Source organism: Filicampus tigris, chromosome 9 (genome assembly GCF_054856515.1).
Source record: "Filicampus tigris isolate MCC_2025a chromosome 9, RoL_Ftig_1.0, whole genome shotgun sequence".
Classification (NCBI taxonomy): Eukaryota; Metazoa; Chordata; class Actinopteri; order Syngnathiformes; family Syngnathidae; genus Filicampus; species Filicampus tigris.
In genome coordinates, this window is record NC_141225.1 from 9066066 (window position 1) to 9084216 (window position 18151).

General features: G+C 41.0%; 1 protein-coding gene across 1 annotated transcript in view; it reads left to right on the forward strand.

Moving 5' to 3' along the window:
• Positions 1 to 651: 651 nt before the first annotated feature.
• Positions 652 to 18151, forward strand: part of cbfa2t2 (CBFA2/RUNX1 partner transcriptional co-repressor 2) — a 30973-nt gene continuing 13473 nt past the window's right edge. The window contains exons 1-2 of the mRNA XM_086041482.1: positions 652 to 995; positions 17976 to 18149. Of these exons, the coding sequence (XP_085897608.1) occupies positions 18002 to 18149 (148 nt within the window). The 5' untranslated portion in view covers positions 652 to 995; positions 17976 to 18001. The remainder of the gene's footprint in view (positions 996 to 17975; positions 18150 to 18151) is intronic.

An 18151-nucleotide genomic window follows, 5' to 3' on the forward strand; every position in this document is an offset into this window, starting at 1 on the left:
AAGCGGTGATTTGTTCAATGCAGCAGTTATTCATAGTTTCCCTTGACTTTTGATCTGTGTGTTGTTGGCTTCTTTTCTGGTCTTCTTTGGTCTGATGATGACACAATACAATATTGAATAACTGAGTAGTGTAGCGCTTGCAGAGCCTTTCCACATGTTGCCTGTGTCATCAAAACTGATCCATGTTGTAGCGTAGAAATAAAGAGTGGGGTCTTGGGAGAGACTCCTGAATGGCCACTATTTATCTCCACCTGCTTTGTCATCTTGTGTGCATAAATCAACGGCGATTTAAGTTTAACTTACGCGGCGGTCGAGAGGGCGGATAAGAGGCGAGGAGACCCTATCCTCAGACCAACACAATAGGTTGGCTGCATTAAAGGCTGAGACAAAATGGTATCAATGAGAGAAAAGGGGGGAGGAGGGGGGGGGGGATCTCACATTCACACGCATGCAGATGCGCACACTTTTGTCACCCTTGTTTAGCCTTTAGGTGCCAAAGCAATTAGTTATGTTAATTGCAGGGTCCATCTCAGTCAATGAAGGCACGACTGGATGCTTGCTTGGCCAGGAGCCATACTGTGAGGAGGAGGAGAGAGGAGTGGGCTTAGTGACGTCACACCCTGTGGGAAAATGTGGGCGGGGACTTAAGGCGAGAGAGGCAGGGTCTGCACAGCGCGGGTGCGAGGAAGCTCAGAAGCTGGGAGCGAGCACGAAGTGGAAGAACGCGGTCGTGTGGACGTAACCACGTAAAGACGAAAAGGCTTACAGAGAAGAGAGAGAGGGGCCGTGAACGCACCTCAGCATTCAACGCATGTGTGTGCGTGTCGATCCATCTGGGTGCCATCTGCGTCCTTACATTTCTGGGAATGCAAACACACGCGTGACACATGCGGGAGAGGCAAAACGCAGCGGATAAGAGCGAAGAAGAAGCCACAAGTGCAGCATTTTGACTTTCTCTGCAAGACTTTGGACGCGTGGACTCTACTAGAGAGGAGGTAGGAAAGTAAAGTGGCTTCAAAATGCGTTGCATGCATGCGTGTGTGTGTTTTTGTGTTAGTGTTAGTGTTTGTGTGTACGTGTGCTGCTTTAAGTCCCTTGTGCTGCCCTTCACTGTGCAGATGGCGTAGCCTCATCCTGTCCTCTTTATCCCTCCATCCTTGTCCTCTGAGCTAATGAGGAATTAATGTACAGTGCAACACAATCTGTTGCCGGTGGCTGCTTTGTTCGGAAAGAAACAGTCCCCCGCCATTGGAAATAATTAATGTAAAAGTAATTAATGAATAATTTAATGTATAGGATAAGTAACATTTTAGCACGCAGCCATAGAAGTGTAAAAAAAAAATCTGTGTAATGTCAATTTCAGAATAATTCATTGCGGCATTTTCACTTAAATACAATAGCCTAAAACGAACAACGAATTTTAAAATTTAATCGTTGTTCTCTAATGGCATGTACGTAATGGACACTCCGAGGGGAGTAATATCCACCTTGTGCCAGGGAGCTGAGTCTCGTCCCATAAAAAACAACTCATTCCCACGTACCAAAGAAGTCACCCGCGTTATTTTCCAACTTAAACAATAAATTCATGAATAAAATGTTCACTCTTTGGTGTGTGACATATGCACAGTCTGAGATTATTTCTTGGGTCTCGGAGGCAAGTCTCTTCACATAAAAGTAACTCTGGTGTGCAAAAAATGTTATTGTAACTTGGGAAAAAAACCCATTAATTTTGTATTTGCCCAATTTATTGTTAACAACCATAAATTACTCAAATAAATATTCTCAAGTGGCAGATATTGCTGCTTGTGCCTGGGAGGTGAGTCTCTTCACATTAAGAGCAAACAAAACTCACGCTTGTGTACAAAAGAATTTAGAAAAGAACAATTTACTCCATAATATACATGCTCTTTGAATATGTGTGCCAGACACATTAAGGGAGATTACTGCCTGTCCTGGGAGGCAAGTTTCTTCACATAAAACACAAAAAATAAGTGACCCATTGTGCACCGTAATAACAATAGGGTACTAAATTAAATACTTACTACTTGACATTGTGTGACGAAGGCTCCGAGGGAGATTACCATCTGTGTCTGAGAATCTTCTCACAATAAGAGCAAACACACCTCAACACCACATTATGCACTTTTAGTAGGATCGCTGATGTAGCCGAAGGCATGTAAACCATTTTCCTGTGTCGCATTTCCATCTTTTCCTTTTTAGTTTTATATTAATTTAAAGGTATGTTCCATGAAATGTTGCTCAAATTGCAAAAATGTATGACGCTAGGGGCATTGGAATTGTGAGGTTCCATTTGCTGACGCTTACTCGGTCTCCCTCCCTTTACACTGTATATCTTGTGAACTCCTTATTTGCCCCTCGCCAAAGATCCCCCAAATCAAACACCTTCACCCTGCAGTCTCAATTGATGTCACGTGAGAAAGAAATAAAAGTGCTTTGAGTCCCCTCACATGTCATTTCCTCCCAAATAACCATCACTTTTATTTTCCACATGGCAAGCAGAGCTGAAGAAAGCAGTCCAGGGGAAAAGACACGTGCGCATCTGTTATATGGTGTCCGGAACATATGGACACGGAGCGGGCAGGGGAATCCACTTTGTGCATCTTATGCGTCAAGCTGTTACACAACTGCGATGTATTTTTGTATGATGCCAAAGGATTTGAAGTTGTTGTTAGTCGCATGGAATAGTGGAGGTCGTGTATGTGTGTTGGGGGAGGGCGACCGTTGCGGCGGGGGGTTAGATAGGGAAAACACAGAAGGGACCTGGCTAGCGTCACACCGGGCCTGTTCAGCAAGGAGATAGGAGCGACGAACTGTCGGCCGAACCAGAGACCCCCGTCTGGTCTGCTGGCCAGTGTCAGCCTCATGACAGCACCGGTCGCTGTGTTGGAAAAGCAGGACAGGCCGAATGACTCACACAAAATACGTACGTATATCGTCAGACTTTGTATTTTCAAGTCAGAGGAAGTTACGCTGCTTGTGCCTTTGAGTCATCCTTTCAGATTTGAGACCTTCCAGTTGAGGCAAAGAGCGAAAAAGTCACCCTCATACCAGTCACATAACCCTAGAAAAAGACCAACAACATGACAGATTTTCCATTTATTGACAACTAGAAAAATGACAAATGGGTAAAGAAAAAAAAAACTGTTTTGTTTCAATGAAACCATTGTGCATTGATTCAAAATGGTCAAATCCTTAGCTCATTTAAAACAACAATATTGGCTGTGTAGGAGATTTTGTTCAAGCACTGCCATTTTCATTTATCTATTGATATCAGACCTGCCTTCACAAAGACCCGTCCTCAGTTTTGATTACCACTGTATGAAAAATGCTAATTTTGTTAATTTGTTTAAAAATGGTGGCACGGTGGACTAGCGATTAGTGTAGCTACCTATAAATCCAATTTACTTTCGAGTTCTCCTGGGTTTTCTCCAGATTCTCTGTCTTCCTTGCGCAATCCAAAAGCATACGTTAGGTTCCTTTAAAGACTCTAAATTGCCCACAGGTGTGATTGTGAGTATAGAATATCGTTTGTCTAAATTGGCCCTGTGATTGACTGGCTACCACCACAGAGTGTTCCTGGCTCCTCTCGCCAAGTCAGCTGGTATTAAAGACTCGAAAATGTTCTTTGGCCTGAATGTAAATGTGACTGACGACCAGTCCAGAGTGGACCCCGTTTCGTTCTCCAAAGGTAAATTGGGATAAGATACAACTCACCCGCGACCCCAATGAGGAACAAGTGCTATAGAAATGGATGGAGAAATGTTCATTATCATCTCTGTCTTGTGAGGTTCTCATTCGACTGCACAGGTGTACTATTGTACTATACTAGTCTTTTTGAAGTTTTCTTGCCACGTTCCCCGAGGCTAAACTTCCCCACAAAAAAAAAAAAATCAGCAAAGGCAGACCAGCTCAAACCTCCCCTATTATTATCAGAAGAGCTGATCTACACATCGCCCCCCCCCCACTACAACCATCGCCACCCACCGTCCTCTTTATTTCCTGCCAACATAGGAACATACACGCCGCGTGGAGCAGCTGCTTAAGAAGCGGGGATGCAGGAAGTGCTCTATTAGTTCCAGTGGCAAGGGCTGTGATATCTGACCCCCGAGGATGGCGATTGGGGGGCGGCTGTGGAGGGGGCTGGCTAGCGTGTCACGAAAACGCCCTTGTCATGTCACACTCGGCAGCAGCTTCCCAAAGACGATGGCTTCAGAGGGTGGGGTTGAAGTGATGGCTGTGTGTCAAAAAGCATCCAGCAACCTCGTTGACACCGCGCACGGGGGTTCGGTGACCCTTAGCCCCACGTCTGCCACTCGGTGTCCCGGGAAGTAGTTGTTAGGGTGTGAAAGAAAAGTTGTGGTCAGAGCTTGGACCAGGAGGCGTCTTCTACTTCCCATTTTGGCTTGTTTTCAAATCAGATCATGTCTGATGATTTTTTTTTTTTTTTTTTAATACATGTATATTAGCGTTCATCAAGAGCAGTTGGAGGGGTTCCCATGAGGCCACTTCTAATTGGCTCCGCTCCGATCCAGACATCTTAAAAATGATCAACTTTTCTTCATCAGCTTGTTGACCGATTAACCTGACACACCAGCTGGTTTGCGTCACAAATCCTCGTGGGTTTAACCATCTTGTTAAGTTTGTTTCTCAAGAACTGCAATACATAGTTCTCCTGGGTATTTTTAATACGTAATCCTCAAATGACAAAAATCTCCCCCCCCAAAAAATAATGAACAAGGTTTAGAACTCAATAATTCCATTGCAATCAATATTGTTGTTATATCTTATCCGTCTTTTTTTTTCTTCTTAACTCGCCGATCAGTAATCAGTTCCAAAATCCTGAGCGTGTAAAAAGCCTATTGATTATTTGTGGATGAAAGCAGGTAGAAATTGCTCATGTATTTGTGATCAAATGATGCAGAAAAAAGACAATTTTCTAGAGCATGCCTTTACGTAAAACTTCAGTGTATGCATGTGTGCATGTGACAACTTCAATTAAGGACCTTACATTGGTCCGTCTTCTTTTTTTTTCGTATCACAAAAAAAGATAGAAACGCATAGTATCTTAAAAAGTATTTATGGTAATTATGATTTTTCTACTAAGGGGTGTGACAAACTAAGGCACCTAACCTTGTATAAATTAAGTCCACTTATTAAGCCAAGCAGAAGTTTCATGTCGAAAAACTTGGACGTCGGAAAAAAAACAGCCGGGTTCTGATAAAACTGCCGCAATGTTAGCATCTGCGCTAATCCTCCTGCAAAAGAATGCTGACCGGCCTGCAATCGTCTCAAGTGGATTTGTGGGATTGACACACCTGTACTCTCACTAATCTTAGTCTTGAAAGGACAGACTGTGTGTGTGTGTGTGTGTCTAAGTCAAAGTCATTTTATCTCAGTCACCTTGTTTTCCTGCCCCAGAAAGTGAAGACTTAAAAAAAGACGGAAGAATGCATTGTATTCTTAAAGAGGGAGATGCACACAGTGTGCACGTATGTGGATAACACACATCACACACACATCCCTAACGTTCATGCTCATCCTCCACAGATGTATCTTTTTCGCCCCTAATTTTCCGGAGCACAGCTGGCCTCTTTGTTTCACTTATCTGTCTTTCCCAGCGGCGTACAGCTGGGCTCCGCTCGCCCACCCGTCTGTTCACCGAGGGGCTGCGTTACCTCAAGCTCGGCCTCAAGTTTTCAGTTTTGTTCTCCAAGCGGGAGGCTTCCGACCGCAATTGTTGCGCTGGATGAACGTCAAAGAAGACATTGGAGGTTGTGTTATGTGAAGTGGGTCAGAAGAGTTTTGGGTAAACATCTTCGGCGTGACCCACGTGCTGATGGCGACATCTGGTCGGGCCCGATTCTGGGACTGTGCGGTCCCCTGACATGTGGTCTGATCTGGGTCAGTCGTTCCGCTTTCTGTTCTGCTTTATGAACACTTTGGATTACCTGTATGTGTGTCGAATGATGTTTTTGGTTTAGGTTAATTTTCTATCTTTAAAAATGCACCGGAATGCACTTCATACGTTCATTTTTGTGTGAGAAAAGAAGGGCTGTGTTTCCACTTTCGGATGCTGGCTCACAGGAATGATAATTGATAGGCAGGATAACCAATTAGCTACAGAGAGGTGAGAAGGCTTGTAACCAGATAGGCCTTTAATCCATTATCTTCAGCGTGTGTGTGTGCGTGTATTTCTGCGTGCATGTGGTGATTGGCACCTTTGAATTGTCCTTGTTATGTCTCAGTTGTTACTTGCATGGGTGTCTGCTGGCCATTTCACAGGTGTGTGTGACAAAGGCAGCAGACAACACACGCATTAAATTTACTGCAATCGCTCGAATCCCAAGCCACAAGCCTAATATCTATGATTGGATGGTTGCTGACATATCTGAAACTGATTGATAATCTTGTTAAGCATGCAGCTTTCCAGATTTCCAGCCATCCATTTTCTCATTTCTATATACGATGTCATGTCTGTCCTCGCTGGTGTTCGGCAAGAGAAGCGTGGTCCAATCTGGACTGAATGCCAGTCGATCACAGTGCCAAAAATAGACACGCATTCAAACTGACATTCACACCTGTGGACAATTTAGTCTTTAGTGGGTGAAAACCCACACAAGCATTGGTAGAACATGCAAACTTGAGATTCGAACCCAGAGCCTCTCAACTATGAGGCAGTTACGCTTACAACTACTACTTTCCATTATTTCCATGGGCTAACTTTGATTCCCCAAAGTCAGTGATGATGTGTTAATGGGCTCACCACCACAGATCCAAGATCCCCAAATTGAGCCTAACCAAGCAGTTAAAAACACACAGCATCAAACCCCAAAATGTCTTTAACAGTGGTTTGGTTTTTCAAGTTGGTTTGCTCGTATGACTTTGACATCTACATCGACTGAATTTCTTTCAATTCATTGACTGAATTGCACAGATAAAAGAACTTCTGAAACTTTAGAAGCTGTAAATGACTTGCATTACCATTAAAATAAATGTATATCCCACAAAAGACTCGCTAACAACCCAGGCTAAACTTAACTCCTCCCTGACATAGAGATGTGAGGCTGTCAGTCGAGACGTATCACTTCAACATACAATGTTGCCTTGCAATACAAATGACTCAACTTTCAAGTTTTTTTTAGATTTGGGCTATCATTCGACAGATAATTGTGTTGTTTGCAAGCACTGTATGGGGCGGTCGTGCAACTCTACAAATACATTTAGTGAAAAATTCTTGAAAAAGAGGCTTCCAGCTGTTAATTGTCACTTCCAGTTCAAGTTAACTGTCAAACTAAACATAACAAAAAGAGAATCATACCATGGGCATATCAAACAGTCTTGGCCTTTCAGTCTGCTAGCATAATGCTAACGCTAAATAACATCTATGTTGAGGTGCACATACACACGCAAGACTAAGCATAGACCGATTATCAGCCGGGCACATTACGGTGAATATCTGCATCGGCCTTTTTTAAAAATCTGTTGGCCGATAATAATTAAATTCAAAACTGTGTTGATATCAAAACAAATATATGTGAAAGTTGAACTTTTGTGTCATTTGGAAATTTGGGAGGACTTCATTTACTGTAGAAAACTATATGGAGCTATTTATTAAGTTTTCATTTAACATTTTAAGACAGACTGATGACCCTGGGTGCTCCCTGACCTTTTGCTAGAATTTGATAACAAAGATGTATATTGTCAAAAATTTATAGTAAAAAAAAAAAAAAAAAAAAAAGTATGCATATCTGAAAAATTATTCAATAAACATATGCTTATAGACGTTTCAACAAAGTTAAGAGTTATTTTTTAATTTTATTTTGATGCCAATGTTTTCTTTTTAAGTGAAAAATAATATCGGCTCCAAATTGGTTATCGGCCTTCTCGACTACTAATAATCGGTATCGGTATCAGCCTTAAAAAAAAAAAAATAAAAAAAAAAAAAAATCAGTCTAACTCTACACAAAACAAGACAAACATTGAAGCAACGAACAATATACCATTAATCAGAGTCATTATTGGAGTATCTGCATAGAATAACTTATATTAGTGCCGTACTGATGAGCTGAGAGAGGAGTTGAGATGTCGCAATGAACAGCCTATTTGCCTGTCTCTCTTGTACTGCCCCCAATCGGCCAAGGCAGGCACACTAGAAAGAGTAGCATAATGGCCATTCAACTGATGCAATGTCAGAATAGCCATTTAAATTTCACTTATAGGCTTGAAACACAGTTTTGTGCTTCCTGCGGTCATGATTGAAATACCAGATAAACTGCACAAAAGACACGCTGAAGTCCGTCGGTTGGTCGACGGAATTAACTATATTGGGGTTTACCTTTTGTAACCGTAACATGGCTAACCAAAATCCGGTCCTTACCGGTTCTTCTTCCCGCACCGCCTGACCTCATGTGCAACACCGTGCAATCCTCCCCTGCTTCCAGAACGACATCACTGTGCTTCTTTTGCTCCCTCCTTTTTTTTGGGACTTTAATGGATAACGTCTGTGTGCCTCGCCAGTGGCCTCTCGCAGTTCCTCTCCCACTAAGTACAATTCCATCCCTCGGTTCCTTTTCTTTCCACAATACGCGGCACGCTGCATTACAGCTGTGTTTTTCTAATCATCCCACCGAGCGACGAGGTTACGCGAGGGCTTCTTCTCGCTCCAGGAACACATCTGTGCTTTCTCACATGGAAGTCACACCAACATTTTTATCCTGACTCAATGTCCTTCACCTCACTTTGTCTGTATCCTCCCCTACTCCTCTTTGATTTCTTATCCTCTGGCGCAGTCCGGTACTTTTCTCACCTTTAAATATCTCGGCCGTACCGCAAGGCCGCCTCTTACCCCTCCCTGGGCCTGAGCGAAGAGAGTGGCGTGTTGATGTTGGGTTTGCGCCAAATATGTAGCCGATGGCGCGGGAAGGTGGTTGCTGGAGCCAAGAAAAACAGCCTGGCTTGGAGTCTGACAGCCATGCTTGTCTTTCTGATGAAACCGAATGAAAACAGTATTTTCTAGCCTTGTTCCTGAAACTCCCCCCGCCTCTCCATTTTGCCTCTCCCTGCTCACACCTAACCAACAAACCTTCTTCAGCCTGAGCGCTAGTCAGCACTAGGGATAGACCGATTATCGGCCGGGTTGATTAGCGGTCGAGTTGATTATCGGTCAAGCTGATTATCGGCATTTTGACGCATATAGGTATCGGCCTTTTTTAAAAATCTGATGGCCGAATTAATCAAACTGTGTTAACTACAAGGAACTATTTACGTCAATTTTCAGTTAACTTTCTAAGAGATTTTACTGACCCTGGCAACATTCTGCACTTTTTTGTTTTTTCTTTGAAATCAAAAACAAAGATAAGTGAAATTTTAACATTTCTGTCATTCTGAAATTTTGGAGAACTTTATTTACTGTAGAAAATATAGGGAGCTATTGTTTTATCTTTTTTTATTCTTATTTTTTTTTCATTTTTTAAGTTTTCATTTAACTTTATAAGACGTGCTGATGACACTGGGAGCTCCCTGAACTTTGTTAGAATTTAATAACAAAGCTGTATATTGTCCAAGATGTATAATTCTTAAAAATCGACACTACAAATCTCAAAAAAAAGTTCAACAAACCTGCTTAAAATATGTGTAAACAAAGTTTTATTTGAATTTTTTTAGATTTTGACGCCAATATTTTCCTTTTTATTGAAAATGAATATCGGCTCCAAATATCGGTTATCGGCCTCCTTGACTACTAATAATCGGTATCGGCCCCGAATAAACATAATGGTCCATCTCTAGTCGGCACCTTCTGAAACGATGCCCCTGTGACATGACGTGATGGCCAGTTTGTGACCAGTGGGGTCTTTGACGTGACATTTCGTCATGAGGAAACTCCGTAAAAACAGCCAAAGTGCAACAAGAGCAATCAACAGCCTCATTGTGGCTCTGACGAACTGTTGGACTGGACAATATGGATCTCATGTGCCAAGAGCTATGGCCAGCTGGGACCTCCAACAGTCACCTGTGAAAGGGAGACATGGAGGGTTGGGGGCGGGGGTTGCTCCAAAAGCCCCCCCGCCCCTCCCAACCTCAGTGCCCCCGCCCTTCTCTTAGTGAGCGATTGTGAGCACATGGAAGGCTGTGAGGGGCTTTGAGGGGGAGGTTGTCGTGAGGCACGAGGGCGACTGAATGCAAGCGAGTGGACTTAAATGCCAGGCAGACAAAGGCCGCACCTGGTCCCAGTCCGTCCATGCGCAAGCGCCACAATGCGGCGCACATCTGTTCCTCTGTCGTGTGCTCCCTCTTGACCTGCACACACACATACACACGCACACTCACGCATAGAAACACACGTGTTGCCAACACGAGCATCGCAAACCATTTCCACTCGACAGCGTGTGATCTTCTCGGTGTCGGGTTGTTGTCGTCGTAACCTTCGCCGCCACTTGGCGGGTCGGCGAGCGCGCTGTTTTCAAAGGCTTTTTGGGGATGCGTGCGGTGTCGCCTTTCTAAAATGTGGACACGTGTCGCCTCCGTTTCTTTCGAGCAATTTACAGTGGTGCCTTGACTTAAGAATCATTTGTTTGGCTACCACGCTCGTAATGAAAAACAAAATGCCATTAATGCTTTTCAGCCCCATATAAAACAGCCACAAACATTTTAGGAATGTGATTTTCATAGGAAAAACAGCACTCTACAGTATCGTATATAAAAACATACATAAATTATGTAATTGAATAGAATTTCAAGAATCATACAGTGAAAAGGCAAGTCAACCCAAACATACTTTTTTCAAGAAAATGTTCTATGCAAGCCCACTAATTGAAGCACGGCATTCTGATAAATATTGCATTTGTGGATTAAGAGGTAATCCACCCATTTTTAGCCATCTCAGGGGGCTGCCATTTTGTCACTTCTGTCAACTGAAAATGACATCACAACTGCTCAGGGCTCAGGTAACGACCAATCATGGCTCAGCTTCAGAAGACAGGTGAGCCGTGATTGGTTGTTATCCGAGCCCCGAGCAACTGTGATGTCATTTTCAGTTGACAGAAGGGACAAAATGGCCTCCCCCTGAGATGTCTAAAAAGGGGTGGATTCTGCTGCTTAACTCATATTCCACAAACGCAATATTAATCAGAATGCCGTGTTTCAACTAGTGGGCCTGCTGGGAACATATCCTTGAAAAAAATATGTTTGGGTTGATTTCTACTTTAATGCATCATGATTTAACTTATCCATTGTGTAGCTCCTTGGGCACCAAGGGACAGTGCAAAACATACATTTGTGTATACACGAAGATGATGGTCACAATTGCATCGTAAACTGCAGTAACTTTAGTCGGTTTTCTCTGATTTTAAAGAATATGTGATTAAATTATAATTTATTTGATATGGACATCACAGACACATTGGACAAACCATGCATTGCTAAAATGTTTTAGCACAAGAGCTAATCCTCAACATGCAGGAGGCTTATTAGTAGGTAGATAAAATACAATGCGGGATATAGAATTAAAGAAAAGTAAAATGATAAATAATAAGACATGCATTTAAGTATTGTTTGACTGTCTTTCTACATGTATGGTTGCACCATTTGTGTTCAAATGCCCGTCACTCTCCGCAGAGCATAAAAACATAAACCATGATCAGCACTCTCACGCGAGAGCTGCTGTTAGCCACAGCTTACACCCAGTTACTGTGCGATTTCAGACGCCGCCCCCGCTAGGCCCGCCTCCTAAAGGCAACACAGACACTCCAATACGTACCATTGTTTAAAGTGTGTTTTAATACATTTGAATGTGTTTAAAAATAGTTTTTTTATTTGGTCTATATTTTGCTGAGTACATGTCCCCCGTGATGAATGAGGGCTCACTTAAAATGCAGCTCCCCCCCAAAAATCACATGCCACTTTCTTTCAAAAAAGTAGTTGTATATTACAGCTTTGCACTACTGCATGTATTGTTCGACTTATTTATTTTTTTAAACAATCTGCTGTGTGCTGCTGTAATGTGAATTTCCCCCCTGGCCATCATTAAAGGATGATCTTATTTTATTTTAAATCTAAAACGTAATCAGTTTTTCAGGTTTTGGAATTGTTATTTTACCAAAAGTGCATTCAAATGTTTTTTTAAAGACACATTTAAGATGACGCACGCTTCAGTTCATGCGAGTGTTCCCGCATTGTGTGTCACTGATGAATGAGTGGGTCCTGCGTTACATCTCTTCTCACCTCATCTCCAAAAGGGCGGTCGAGAGATAGCAACACACAGATACACTTTAAAAGTCAATTTGGGAGTAAAACCATAAGCGTGATAAGCGCTGAACATTTGTTTACATTGTCTCATTGTGTGACATCACTGACATGCATCTCGACTTCTCGTGTTCTCCTCAATTAACATTCAAATGGGGCAGTGGCTCGTCGGCTACGGGACTGTTTTTTCCGCCTTGTTCGAGGCAATTACATGTTTTAATGCGCACGTGCGTCACCTGAAGCTGAACAAACAAGCAGCACCTGGCTAGCAACCGGGGGACAGATGCTTGTTCCCTTTAGGTTGCCATGGTAACAATCATTAGAACCTACGTAAGCCTAAGCAACCTTATATAAGACGCTACTGGAAGGCAGATGATGGCTTTCGCTTTGCTTTCTGTTTTAGAAATAAATAGAAAGAAGGCAAAAACCTTCCTAACGAATCTGATCGAGGTTGTTGCATCTGACTGTCCTCAGGTGCTCGCCGGCCACATGAAGTCACGCGACCGTGCATGCTCATCTAATTGGCAAACACCTGAGGCCCCTTGTTGTCTTAACCAATTTTCAAAATGTGAGCGACCTCACACGGCGAGGAAAAAAATCGGCAAGCGTGTGCTTACTGCTTGTATAGTTTGCTGCGTATTCCGCATGAACAGCACACCACAGTACAGGCATAACAATGTATGATGTAATACCAAAATCGACCTGTGAGAGGCAGCAGAGTGCCACAGGCCATCCAGACTGCTGTAGCAGTAATAGAAGAAACTATAGGCCAGTGCTTGGCAAAACTTTGTGCTCAAGGGCAACATTTGAAAAAGCTGTCTTATTTTTGTATACGCCAAATAAATACACTGGTAAATGTGTATATAAAACTGTTCTGTTTACTGATATTTTCTTTTACTATTTACAATACATTATGTATGTCAAAATTTTATTTTACCTTCTCTTTTTTAGATTCCACTATTTATTATTAATTTATTAACAGTTGATCAACCAAGGCCCACATTTGATTTTTAATATGGGCAGATGGGATTTTAAAAAAAGAAAAAAATGTAATATAATCTAAACATTTAATACTAAAACAATACTTCTTTTTTTTTTATTCTCTCATTTATAATTAATTCATTTAAGATGGATCGACAATTATTTGATAAAAACAAATGTTAAACATATATGAAATTGTTCATTTTACTTGTGTTATATTCCCATTTTAAATGAATCATGTATGTCAAAAATGTAAAATAAGTTATTTTAACAATAAAATTATTAGAGGTACAACTATTAATCAACAACTAATCAATTATCAATTTAAACAATGATTATTTTTGATAATCAATGAATTGTTTGGATTCCATTTTTTTAATCTAAAATTGTCCAAATGCTTGGAATTTCAGCTACTCAACAGGAAATTATCTCCAATTTCTGTAGTCCTCCATGAAAGAGGACTGATTCCGTTGGTGTTGAATCAAAATAAAACATTTTCTTTTACATTGGAAAACAATGATTAACATTTTTGGGCAGTTCCTGACATGATACGGACCAAACCAGTAACTGAATCATTATTCATTTTTGTTTGAGCATTTTCTGCACTGTTAATTTGAAAAAATATCCTCTATCCTGTTTTTGAACAAAGGAATGTTAATATAGACATTTTTTCAGATTCATCGACAAAATAATTGACGGATTAATCGATTATTAAAATGATCGCCTGAATTGCATGAATTGCAATACCTGTGCTGTTTACGGTTGCTCTAATTGCTCAACTAGAAATAAGAAAAACATTCTTTCTTTCTTGCTTCTCAACCAGGGGGAAACGAGCAAAGAAGTTGTGTTTACACCATCAAAACATACAAGGATAGGCTCTGATCACTTTATATCAGGCATTTTTTGCTTTTTAATGTGCAATGGGTCATAAGATCAACCTTTGATTGTAAATTCGAGCCAGGCGTGATATTTACCTGTTTGCATATCCATGCCAGTTTTAGTTTGCGTTGCCGTTCAACATTAATCTGCTACGTAGGAATTTGATCAATTGAGCTCATGATTGGTTATCGTTCTCTTTCACATCACACTCTGTGGCTCGTCCCACCTATGTGTTGACCACACGAGGATTTGTCATCGTAAATATTGAGCAGGTTTCACATTAATGATTGTTGGCCGCGAGCGTTCACCGGGCAGATTGTGATGGGCAAGAAATACTCTGAACATACTCCACGCTACAGGTTAATTGCTCAGGATTATCTTTTAGAGACATCCGATAATTGGACCTTAGCTGAGTTTGATCGTAAAATGCTCAAATTTGGCCTGATTATTGGTATCTGCGTACCCCGCTTTAGGAAGTGTTGTGTCTTCTCAGTGTTGACATGAAGGCCATATGCTCCATTGATTGTGTTATTGAGATGTCAGTCTAATTTCCTGACCATACGCAAGTGTCTGTGTGTGTGTGTGCTGCAGGCTGTATCCTGCTGTGCACTGGCACTGCCTATACATACGTGTGTGTGTGCGCGTGTGTGTCCATCCTTCCTGCACCCCTTGTTGGTGAACAGGTGGAGCGATGGCAGCCAAGCCACAGTGTGCAGTCGTAGAAGAGGCAGGCTGAACAGTCAAAGATGTTGCATGCGCACGACAGATGGGCAGCAGCAGGAGGAGGAGGTGGGAGGGGAATGGGGCAGAAATATGGATAGCACAAGATTGTGCATCCTTATTTTTGTGTAACATCATTTTCAATGGTTGTTTTTCCATGTCATGCATATGTGTATATGTATATATGTATGTATATATATGTGTATACAGTATGTATATGTATATATATATATATATATATATATATATATATATATGTATGTATGTGTGTATGTATGTATGTATATATGTATATGTGTATATATATATATATATATATATATATATATATATATATATATAAATTACATTTTGTAATTGATCACATCAAAATATTTAACACATTTAACACATGCGCAGAATGACCGCCCGTGCATAATCCGACTCAGAAGTGCCATTCCATTCCATTCCAACAACAATTTACAGAAAAATATGGCATATTTTGGAGATATTCGAATTGCAATTAATTACGATTAATTATTTTTTAAGCTGTGATTAAGTTGATTAAAATTTTTAATCGTTTGACAGCCCTAATATACACATTACATTTACACATACACATATATATGGTGTTTTTTATAATAAATGAAATGTCTATTATTTTTTTTTAGATATTCTTGATATAGAATTCATTATATAGTTGTTGTTTTTCATTATTATTCAATGGTTCTCAAACAATACCACATGGCAAGCATAACATTTCCATATCATGTCAATATCCATGATATCATATCTATTGTTTCAGGGCTTATTGATACTGTGTTAATATGTTGATGATTTTCTGTACTTAAACTATTACGAATGGGTAAAGTTTTGTGTTAGAGCCTTCGGAGGTTCAGATCCTAATGCCCTCGTGAGAGCCTAACTCTGTCTCCATTGTTATGTGTGGCCCACTCACATCTTAAGGCCTCCATCTTTATAAACTTGGTAACCTGTTGCACAAGGCCGCGCAGAGTTCATCGGCCGTGAAAGAGACATAAAGGGCGCCATTGAAGGCGAGGCCACTCAGAAAGAGCATGAAACCGTATTTAAAAGGCCTTCTCCAAGGTTGAACTTCGACCCCGCCGGGCCTTGCGTGTCTATTAATCGTCCTTTCTTGGAGCACTTAGAAAAGTCTGATCCACTCCAAATGGAGATGCCGGTGGTTGATGGTGGGTCAAAAGGGGGTGGGGGCGCCGCCTCCATGGAGCTGCGGCAAACAAAGGCATCTCCTTATGCCGCATAAATGACACCCCTGGCACCCAAACAAGGCCCATGCCCCCTTATCTGGTGGTCTCATTCAGCGGCGACGGCATATTGAAAAGTTGCGTTTAACATTCAAAAGCTTTGACGATCTTGTTAGTAAAGCGTGAAACAGTCCCGGCCCACTTTCTCTCTTTTCTTTCTCGCAGCCCCCCGCCACTATCCCCCCCCCCCCCCCCCGGCCCCCTTCTTGGCCACAACTCTCAATGAAGGGGCAGTCTTTGAGGCGCACAATGGCATTCTTTAACATTTCTTCTGTTAGTGATCTGAATGGTCGAGAGTGAGGGGCTAAACTTTAGACATCTGGCTCTTTGATGCGGGGGTTGGTTAATGCCCAGGCATATGACGAGAAGAAGCTTTTTGTGGTCTTTTAACCCTCCTGTTACACTCATTTTGCAGGGATGCCAATAATCTTCCAATTTGACCCCGGGTGTTCAATTACTGAAAAGTATCAGAAAAAAATACACATATTAATATACTTCGTCTATCGCTCATTTACATTTCCAGATTGTTTCTCAGGAACAGCAAGAATGTTCCCAGGGTAACTTTTAATCAATTAAATCAATTAAAAATAATTGTGTGAAATTTTATTTTAAATAATTATTATATTTAATTATACTTTCTTAAAAAGTGCACAAAATGTTTCAATCAGAGATGCAAGCAAACTTTTCTAGATTCGTTTTTTTTCCAAATCTGCCATTGTTTTTTTTCTCTAGCACATCAGGTAAATATAACAATTGAATTTGAAATATGTTTAGTAACATTTATGAATTAAGGACAACAGGTGGATTTTTTTTAATGAAACATAATCATAGCTATCTATAACTGACAAAATCCATATTGCACAAGCTTTTAAACTGAAGGCCAAACTTCAAAACAAAAAATGAAAATATCTTAAAAAAAAAAAAAATTGAAATGTGCTAGAAACAAAGTACAGAATTTTTTTAACAGCATCAAAATTAGTTTTAGGGACACATGAAGCCATGTCTGATTTAATATATGCTGTTGACCACTGTTATTTTTTATATTAATTGAATACTAATTATTTGAATTACTCAAATGTGTCAGAAACAAAGGAATTGTAATAAATATCTGATAATTAAACCTCCTCTTACATCAGTTTCGCAGGGACAGTAATACTGTTCTTGGGTCATTTTGACCCGGGCGTGTTTTGTTACCTAAAAGTGTAAGAAACGGACAAACAAAAAATATATAGCTTATTTTTAAGCCCCCTTCTGAGGTATTGTCTATAGCTCAACTTTGAAATCTTTGGTTCGGTTCATTTCTGAGCGACAGCAATAATGTTACTGGGTCAGTTTGACCCAGAACTATGTTTAATTACCTTAATGTGTCAGAAACAAGAGCAACAAAAGCAATCCTAGCACAGCGAGTGTGTTTGATTACACAGAAATGTCAGAAACTTAACAAAATGTGTATACAACATTGTGTATACCTCAATTTCAAACCTCCTGTTATGTTTGTTTCACCTTGACAGCAATAATATTAGTGGGTCAATTTGACCCAAGGCATGCTTGCTTATCCAAATTTGTCAGAAATGGAAAAAATACCAATAAACATTGTTATATTGCATTATCAACTCCACTACTTACAATCACTGCAAAATGCTGCATTACGTCTCACAGACACTTTAATATTTTTAATTCTAATTCACTTTTGAATTTGTCAAATTCACCTACAACGTAGCAGGAGTGGTGTCTGCGCTCGTATGAATGTTTTTCTTTTTCTTTTTAATTTTTTTGAGCAAATCAGTGAAACCTAAAGCAAATGTTCAAGCGTACCAACTTTGCGTAGGAATCGGACCCTCCACTTAAGTTTGGCCTCCTCTCTTACAGACAGTGGAGAGAAGAAGAGCCCTGCCATGCCCGGTTCGCCTGTGGATGCTAAGACTCATTCCAGATCAGCTCCCAGTAGCAGCAGCAGCAGCAGCAGTGCCGCCATCATCATGCCCCCCCTGCCATCCATCAACCCCAGTGGCCCCCGCCTGGCCTCCTTCTCCACCACAGCATGT